The following is a 10,077-nucleotide window of genomic DNA, read 5'->3' as shown; positions in this document are numbered from 1 at the left end:
CAAATTGGTCTAAACCCAGTTTTTCGTTGGAACATTTGTCATCCTGAAATGAGGCTGCTGCCCGATATGAAATTCTGCTGGCAAAGTAAAATACTGCGGACACTATGAAGCTAAGCAGGAATTATCATCAGATGCCAAAATTATTTTGCTGCCTCAGTGGCAAACTACTAAAGCTTGCTTCAGTGTAGCCTCCCACTATGGCGTATGCTCGAGACTTGCCTACCAAAACACAACAACAGGCCTCAAAGCAAACTCCCTATCCCCAACTATGAATTCTTTTTTATTGCAAATTACAAGTGTTCCATGTTTTACACCTCCAAGAATGTTCCTGGCACTAATAACTTCTGCATAAAAGCAAACTCAATATTTGAGAGACATCAGTAAAAACGAGATTTCTCACTGGTCAGCTGATTTTAACCCATCCGGGGTCGATGACGCACATGTACAACCCCGGCAAACACCTTCAAAATGGTCAAAGACATACATGTACGTCATCCCTTCTAAGTTTAAAAGCGCGCCTTTTTCGATCTTTCTCTCGTTTGGCATGTGCTGCCACACTGCGGAAATGCATGAAATTACTTTCTTGCACGGATGGCTTTTTTTCCCTTTCTTTATGCTTTACTACAGCGGTGCGCCAGTACATTCATTCACACGCGAGTGCGCAGTGGCTACTCTGTTTTGTCCTCCTGGCACTTCTCGCTTCTTGCGCCCACGAAATTTTTTGAGAATTTTTTTTCGTGTTACAACATGGATAAACCACGTGCATGTAACAACACAAATGATTTTGTTTTGTCCCTTTATTGTCAGCCTAAAAAAATTATTTTTTCTCGAAATAGATTTATTCAAAGAATTTAAATCGGCAATAAAAAAAAAACTTCCGTGGGGGTCACATTTTGGGAGAGGGGGAAAAAAAAAAAGACCCTCGAAGGGTTCAACTAGCGTCAGATTTTTACGCCACAAATTTCCGAAATACACCACCTCAACAGAGAACCCTAAACATATGGCATGCTCATCAATGTGCAGGAAAATGGCAACAACCAGGTCAGCACATGAGGCAATTTTAAAGACACCTTAAAACATTACAGATGAGGCAGCTACACCACCATTCCAAATTTTTGTCCATTGAAAGTGATTACTTGAACCAGTGACTAATCACGTATGACTTTAAGGGGCCATGAAGACAAAATGCAAGTTTGGTTCATTAGCAAGATTGCCTCGTTGGGATAGCACTGACACCACTTTTAGCAAACTTCACTCAAATCAGCTATACAACTGGGGGGTGGGGGTGACGAGAATGGCCATGCGACCCACTAGCCGATATTATATAAAACGTATATATATTATATAATAGATATATATAACACAACCCACTAGCTCATATTCTGCTAGCTTATATAAGCTACCACAACGAGCTTTTGTGCTTAAATTTAATGCATACCCTTTTCATGGCTGTAAAAATGGTGGGGTAAAAGATGTAAGTTACGAGTGCACACGTAAACATAGAAAGAAACACCGGTGTGTACTGCGCGTGCTGGTGCGTTGAGCTTACATTTAGCCACCTGGCATAAGCGACACTGTCTTCTGTGGCCCTATTTGTTGAGCATACCCAATGTTTCACGAAACCATTGCTATGAACCGTAACAAAAATTAGCCAAACACAAATTCGGTCAAAAACAAGATGGGTGCAGACAGCGGGTCCTGAGCAGTATCGTAGCGCCATGTGGGAGGACGGACAGTGAACGAGGATACAAAACACATTGGGCCATTCGCTGCAGCCCTAGTCACAGTACTAACAACCGTTTCAAGTAGCTGACCTGGATAGATCATCGCTGACGTAATGAAACACACTATTTAGCGGGAGAAATAAACTTTGGGCTTGCATTGTTTCTCAGTGAATGAAGCATTGTTTGCTGCCGAACAAGCGCTGGGGGCTATATCAAACACCAATTCTTTTGAATAAAACTTGTATTTTGTCTTCATAGACCCTTGAACTGACCAACCACTGGGGCAATACAGACAAAGGCCGCCCATGATCCTAAAGAATCCCAAGGGGCACGGCAACAGGTGCAACAAACAGGCAGAAAACGCAACCCTACTTGACGTACTTTTTTGCAGTCAGGCTTGACTTTCATAAGCAAGTCCCTGAATGGTTCAGGGTCATATGCAGAGCCAATAACCAGTTCGTTCTTCTTGCCAGTTTCCCGCACCAAGGGGATTGCATATGACTGCAAAAAGTACATGCTGGAAAGAAAGGGTGGTTGTTCGGCCCCGTTTAGACATGCAAACACAATGAAACAGGCAACGCAGAATACGGTTCTCTACTATACGAGCTGGCAGCTAGTTCGGGGCCCGCAAAGAGCGACTGTCACCAATACCTGGCCTTTCATTCCTGGCGTGATGCTAGAGGCTCAAGAGAGAGAACAGTGCACCAAATAGAAAACAGCACTTCGTGACCAGCCCCAAGGAGGCAGTAGACGTGGCAAGCTATGTTTGTTTCCTCGTGCCTCAAATGTCACACAGTCAGTCTGCACACCTAGCATTGACACCTTTTGTTTGGTAGAACAACACTGAAGGCCTCACTCTACACCTGAAATATACAAAATAAAAATGCAGTTTCTACAGGCTTTCGTGAATTACTTGGCATAGCGTGCTGAAGCTAAACAGGTTATGAGGCTCGCCGTAGTGGAGGGCTCCATAAAAATTTTGGCCACCTGGGGATCTTCAACGTGCAGCGAAATCGCGAACACACAGGCATTTTCACTTTTCGCCTCCATCAGAAAAGTGGACACCGTGGCCGTGGAATTTTAATTTCTTAAAGGAGTAGTGACACGAAATTTCAAAGCCGAGATAACTATGTAAAATGCTTCCTTTTTATCAGGAGATATCCCCCAGCAAGTTTCAATAGTAGCCGTTCAGTAGAACATTTTTTAAATCCATTTTAATCTCTGCCCGCACGAGAAAGCCCGGGCCAGCATGACGTCATCTGCTACTTGCCCCAAACTGCCAACGTCAGGGCACCCGTGACATGGCCGACATGCTGGCTGCGGTTGGCGCGCGCTTCTACACCGTGTGTACACGTCATGGTTTTGAGACTGACGTCATGCTGCGTGGGCGTGCGGGGATGGTGGATGATTGTTTACACTGCCGTAATGATTGTTTACACTGCTATCGACCGTCTAATGTGCCATTCTATGATTAGTGAGCTAATAGGCACTCACAGCAGCGAAAAACGTAACACGAAAATTTCGTGTCAGTGCTCCTTTAAAGGTGTTGTGCCACCAAATTTGTTGCTTGTGCATTCTTTGTTGCAAACGTTTTATAATTCGTTAGAAAGCATGATACATGCTCTCACACGCACATATTCTGAGTGAAAAATTTATTATCGCACGATTCATGTGAACAGGATTCGGTTTCGGTTTCTGGGCGCCGATTCAAGCAGTGACGTCACAGCGTTGCGCCATAGCCTCCTTTAGTAGGTTATATAGGAGGCTATGGTTGCGCGGACGCTCTGCCACGCGTGTCTACCATGCGGCGCTGCGGTACGTTGCGACTTTACTGCGGCGTCTGCTCCTCCACATACGTGCTTCACCACGGAAGTAAACACGCCAACTCGTCACGTCAAGCCGCGACAGCTCCGACCTGGATTCTTTGTCTGCATCCTCGGATGCAGACAAATGAAAACCATGGATTTGCAAACCATAAAAATGCTAAAAAAAAACGCTAAAAAAAAAAAAGCTGCCCCCGCCGCGAATCGAACCAGCAACGTTGACCGGATGGGCGGAACGCGCGAGACCACTGAGCCAGCGAACAAACGATTCCGCTTCGCGATATGGCCGGTGTACTAGATGGAGGCCCATCCTTGGAGTCGTACGTCGGTGTTTACTAGCTAGTTTACAGAATTCCTGGCTTGTAAACTCACATTTTTTAAATAGCGCTTGCGCAGCAAGGTTCCGCGAAGCCCCCGCGACAGCTTATCGCCATCAACTCTGCTCTTCTGCGAAAGCGCTCGCAAAAATAAGTGTGCCCGGCTGCGACTGCGATTTTGCACTGAAGGGATAGTGCTTGCCGTACTTTGGTTTTACGTTTTACGTTAAAAACCTTTGCCGATACTGATCCCTTATTACCCAAATTACCCTACGTAACTGTTCTTCTGCACGAAACTGACCTTATATTTTCTACAGGCGAGCCGATCGCACACACATTCCGGGGTAGCGGCGTCGCCGAAGAGCACGGCCGAAGCGTCGAACGCCAAAATACGGATCGCATTAGCGCTAGTGTTGAGTTGTATGGGCTTCATGGAACTTACTGAGCTTATTACCCTCCAGAAACTAACAAAATAGAGCCGCGTTCATTGCGGCACGAATGTTGTCGGGGCGCAGTTCTCGCTTCTCGGTCGATTGACGACGCGTCGTGCGACCAGTCAGGCGACCGGTTTTGTTGGCGTCTTCGGTCGGCGAGTCAGTCACACTATGGCGACTTTCCATCGGCCGACGTGTTTGTGTCGCCGTCGGCGTGGTGTGACAACGCGGTCTGGCAATTCGGCAGTCGGCCGATGTTTTAACGACTCGCCGGCGTCGCGTCGTCGTCGCCGTCGTATCGGTATAGTGTGTCGATACGACCAAGCGACCAAACAAACTGTGGTAACTGGAGTTCACGTTCACGTCGCCCGAGTCGCTAGCGTTGTATGACGTCACAAACTTTGCGGCACTGGCAATTCACTGACGTCATGGTTAGTGGCGCTAGCGATGGGTCCCGATTTCCAGAAGAGCATTTAGGTAATTTTTAGAAGCGAATTAAAATATATATTAAGCGCTTGCTGTACCCAGCACTTCGTGTTGGGTACAGCATGCAGAGGAACTTCGTGTTGGGTCGTTGCATGCAGAGGAAGCCTACAGCAGGCTTTTTACAGACTTAAAATTTGGTGGCACAACACCTTTAAGTACTGGTCTTGAGGACCGAAAATTTGCCAAAAAATCAATTTTCTGTATTAATTTTATTTGCAGTCTACAGGTCCCAAAGAATGTACCTGCAAAATATCATAGCTGTATCATAAGTATTCACACACCTGTCACCCTTTGAAGTCGCCTAAATGACCATTTTTGCCTATGTTTGCAAACTTCGTGTCCTGTTTTCTCAGAACCAATTTTTTCCCCACATGGTCAGCTGTCGGGTACAATATCTGGGGACGTACTGTTTCGATTTACATCATTTTTCCTGCATTCGAAAGCTTATGAACTGAACAGTTGAATAAAACCACAAAATACAGAATTTCTTTTTGCTGGCACAAGGTTTTATGCAGTTAGTTTTACAAAAACATTGTAAATTGATGACCTGACATTTATGAATTTTACAGCATTTGCAGAAACCATGCTAAAATTACTGCAGTGGTATAGGTGCACTCCCTGGTCCTTCTAGAGCACAAAGGGATAAAAGCTATTTGAGTATTTTATAGGTACATAATGAAAAAAATTGCCTGAAACAAAGTGACATAACATGTTGCGCAACTCTAAACTTACACCCCATAGAAGGAAACTGACTGCATATTTGTGCTCAGGATGTTGAAATACCCCCAATGTGTAAATCTCAAGCACGTAAGTTAAAAAATAACAAAAATGTCCTCAAGAGCAGTGTACCATTTTCTGAAAATTCAAAGCAATATCGTTACCAATTGTAAAATGAATTAAATTGCCTACATTTAATTAAAAGTTTGGGATAACTATGGCAAGAAATCATTTGTTGTAAACAGGGGTTATGGAAGACCAGAACTGTGTTACTCCGCCCTTAGCGTCCTTTTAGAAGGCCAACTGCAGTTAAAATTTCGAACTCTTGAAAACCTTATTTGCGTATAGTCTTGACTTAAAAAAAAAAAAAAAAAAAAAAAAAAAAACTGCCATAAAAAAAAAAAAAAAACCCGAAATATGCCAGCAAAAATTCGGATTCTGAAACAGGATTGAGAAAAGGGTGACCATTATTACGGCGAGGCTTAAGTGACATAGCAGCCAACCAGCAGTTCGGGAGAAAGCTTGTGTAATCCCTTTGCATGCGTGGCAGCCTTGGGTGAAGTATGCCTGGTGAAGCTCAACCGGTTCTATAGCTCTGTGGCGAGCCGGCAGGACAAGTACCCAGCTGGACGCAATGTCACTTTAGTTTCATGGCTGTTTGCACGATCCACGGGCAGGTGCAGCACAGTTGCTGCCCACTTTACCACTTCAATGCCTAGTCAAATCAATAGTATACTAGCGCTTTCAAGTTCAAATTCTGATGTTTCCCATTAACACTTTCGTGACTGCGCCTATTCCCATCAATAATATGGTATCGATGAATACAAATTCAAGTTTTGGCGCTCTCCGAGCGCCTCTGAACATCGCCACCCAAAAAGTAAAGGAGGAAGTATTTCATCAGTTGCGCTTTTGAGTTTCCTTTCTGCGCTGGATTTTATCTGACCTTAACCAGCGGGGAGGCGAGCTCACGTGGCTTCAATTATGGCGTCATCGACGCTTGCCGATGCTCCACGCGATTGGCGAATTTCGGCAGATTCCGATGAACCTGAGCTACTATCTTTGGATGATGCTAGCAGCACGTCGCGGACGACGACTTGGATTCGTCAGACTTCAGTACAGAAGACGAAAATGCATCATAGTGCCCCGGAACATCAACAGGTATCTGCCATTGAGTTTCGCTAACTCCTCCGGTCGTTCTATTGCGGGCACGTGTTGATGTAATCCTGCCTGTTCTAAAGGTCACAGGCGCCAGCTGCACAAAGGTCAGGTTCTCTCGGAGAAGATGTCCCGAAGTTGACCTTGGCGTATCGCTCCTGAGTAGCGAGTGACGGTTCGTCAGAGCCGTCGATTTTGTCGGCAGCACTCAAAAGTTCCGGAGCTGTCATGGATCTTGCACTTCAATCAGTTCACTTTCAGACTTGAGCTCAATGAACAGCTGCTGGGCTGTGATGAGCAACATCTCGCGGGCCCCACCCTCCCTCCTGTTGTGTACGCTAAAACTGCACCTCAGGGTCCCCAGCACCAACCACAAAGAAGAAATACCAGAACTGCACACTGTGCAAAAAATTAAGGAAAGGAATTGAGCAGAAAAATATCTGTAAAACATGCACAGCCAACCTGTCTTTCTCCGTATCGAGAAACTGCTTCGCACGATGGCATGATGGGCACTAATGTTTATATTTTTGTATGGAAGTAAATAACTTTCGTACTTACACCGCTCATATTTGCAGTATTATTCTATAAGGGCCTTGTGTATATTGTGCATATTTTAAATTGTTTTTATGTGCACCCTGTGCAAAGTAGCATTGATGTTTTCATCAATTTTGTTTTCTATTCGTTACTTTTCTTTGTTTTGATAATTTTTTTTTATAAGATTCGTAATAATTTTGTGTGAAATTGTTACTGTTGGAAAGCCCTATCCTTCCTCTATCATTTCATATCTTACACTTTCACACCAATCATTTTCTGTAGCAGGAAAAATATTTCCTGGACTACCCAAAAACAACAGGTTTTTCCACAGTCACGAAATAGTTAAAATCCGGCGCTTTCCGAATGCGCTCTGATAACTGGCATGCGTCGCAATTTTTTAAAGCACCACTGGGATAAAGTGACGGGCGCTCGGATGATATGGAGATGGTGTCGACATTGTGCGCTACAGCGCTGCGGAAACACAGCATTTTTAGTGATCTGGACGATTCTACACACAACTTTTTGTCATGGGATTTCAGCACTAAAAGTGACCATGCACCAAACTGACCCACAGCCTGATACCCCTGTTCAACACAACAGGGGTGAAACAGTGTACATAGGTTGGGGAGCAGTCTTGGGAGCCTGCCTTTTGTAACAGGTTTGAAGCAGCCAGGAAGGCCATTTGGCAGGGAGCTGGTGCACGGTGTTGTGCCAACCCCCTGCCAATTAAGTTAATATATTAATTTACTATATTAGGCGTTCTGCCGTGCACTAGAACCTACTCCAAAACAAGGAACGCAGTTCTTGTACTATATCTGGAAATTTACAATATGCAGAGTTACCTACCCTTGGGCCCAGTGAGTGTGCCGGGTTGTCCCCATTCATAGGGTAAACCTCATGCGCAGAGCCAAAGGGGATCAGATAACAGGCCTCGCTTTGTGTCTGCAGATGGGAGTGTTAAGCGAACTAACAGCGGCATTACATAAAAGAAGGGGTTTGCTTGAAAATAATTTTTTTTTTCTATCGCACAGGTTCCTGAGCATGCAAAACAGAACATGTCTTCACGGGGTTGCGAGAGTCGACAAACATGCCCCGTAGGACTACGTAACGAGTGTGTGTTACAAGGTATAATTAATGTTGGACCGTCCTCCACATAGGCAAAGCTAACCCCAAACTTCAAAGGCAAAAATGAGTCATTACCTAACACCAAAGGCAAACCGAATTAACAAGCAAGGGGAAAACATCCAAAACCCGATTTGTTCAATACGTGCAGCTACACTCCACAAAAATGGCTGACTAATTGAAGTTCACCTCCAATAAACTACTACCTTTCATGCGAATGTTATCCTGTTTTCCACCTGTTTACGATGCGACACAAATACATTTCACTCATTTTTGGTCATTTTCGATTGCAGTGCAGAGGCCAGCACCGGCAAACAAAATCGTGCAAATGCGACAGCTAAGCAAAACCCAACTTCCACAGATTTGATGAAACCAGAACCATAACAGATAGAAACCAAAAACACTATGTTTCTGCTTAGTTTTTATGCACGGTACCCCATGGTAGTCAAATCTCGTGGCTCAATTTCGGCTCTGCGGTGCAGGATGGCGCTAATAACGGAGTTTGGCACAGTGGGGTGGTTCGGCGCAGGATGGCGCAAGTAAACAGATTGGGCGCTGAATGCCGCAAATGGAACAGCCATTGTGCCCGACACATACTCCAGAAAATGCAAGTCATAATCATCATCACCATCAACCTACTTAGGCCCACCGCAGGACGAAGGCATCTCCCACTGACTTCCAAGAGCTTCTGTCCTGCGCCGCTCGAGTCCACTGCTGGCCACCGAACTTCTGTATTTCCTCCATCCATTGTGTCATTGGCCTCCGCCTCTTTTAGACCCATCTCTTGGTATCCACTGTTACCATAATTGTTCACCAGTTGTCGGTTCATCTCACTACATGGCCAGCCCAAGTTTATTCCTTTTTCTTTACTTTAACTATATCATCTACTCGAGTTTGTTCCCTGATCCAGGAAGCTTGTTTCCTGTTACGAAGTGTTACTCCTACCAATATTCATTCCATGGCCCGTTGAGCTGATCCAAGTTTGCTTTCCATTTGTTTAGTCAGGTGCCACGTTTCTGCTCCGCATGTCTTAACAGGCAGTATGCACTGGTTGCATAGTGGTCAGTACCTTGCGTTGTGGCAAAAGTATTGAAACTATAAAACAAATGTTTTATGCGATGCATTTGTAGCCAACCTATGTTTTGAGGACCTGTTTTGCACTGTGGCATGAAACTCACTAGTGCAAACATTTTTTTTTTTTGTAAGTCAAGAAATTTTAGTTAGGCACATAATATTTACAAGAGCTTTGCACTGATAGTATATGTACACAAGGTATATCCTAATTTTTTTCGTTTTTTTTTTTCCTCTTTGGAGCAACACCGCCGTTTTTGCTCATTTTTTGTCGAGCTTTTTTTTTTTTTCAAATAAAAATTTGTTTCAAACAATGACCCCTGCAAATGAAATTTGGTCTTCCACAATTCAATACCGTACTTTTTGACCGGAAAAAAAAAATTATTTACTAGACTACTCATAGTCACTGCTTTTCTCATGGGCAGGAAAGTGTTAAATACTTCGTCATGTCCCAGTTCATTTGGTGGCCCAAACGGCACACTCGAAATCATTCCGGCCAAGGTGAAACCTCAGAGCAGTTCGCCTTTATAAGTGAAAAAAGGTATCAAAGCAAAGGTACCTACAGGCACTCCAGGAGAGGTGTTGCTTTTGAGCCAGGAATGCCGGGCACTAAGGGTAGGCTCCAAAGCAGGTTGTAGAAGGCGGGACAAGCCAGCAAGGCTTGCAGGTTCTGGTCGCACATGTCAAGGAACCA

At 44.5% G+C, this 10,077-nt stretch overlaps 1 protein-coding gene across 3 annotated transcripts in view; it reads right to left on the bottom strand.

Moving 5' to 3' along the window:
* Positions 1-10,077, bottom strand: part of Usp10 (ubiquitin specific protease 10) — a 68,060-nt gene that overhangs the window by 15,664 nt on the left and 42,319 nt on the right. For all 3 annotated transcript variants that reach the window (XM_077686786.1, XM_077686787.1, XM_077686788.1), the window contains 2 exons: positions 9,947-10,053; positions 2,106-2,241 (listed from right to left, as the gene is read on the bottom strand). In XM_077686786.1, the coding sequence (XP_077542912.1) occupies positions 2,106-2,241; positions 9,947-10,053 (243 nt within the window). The remainder of the gene's footprint in view (positions 1-2,105; positions 2,242-9,946; positions 10,054-10,077) is intronic.

This window comes from Haemaphysalis longicornis, unplaced genomic scaffold (genome assembly GCF_048455015.1).
Source record: "Haemaphysalis longicornis isolate Haplotype H1 unplaced genomic scaffold, Haemaphysalis longicornis Haplotype H1 scaffold_1, whole genome shotgun sequence".
NCBI classification, from domain to species: Eukaryota; Metazoa; Arthropoda; class Arachnida; order Ixodida; family Ixodidae; genus Haemaphysalis; species Haemaphysalis longicornis.
Note: the sequence above shows the minus strand (reverse complement) of the source record. Positions and strands in the feature narration are given on the sequence as shown.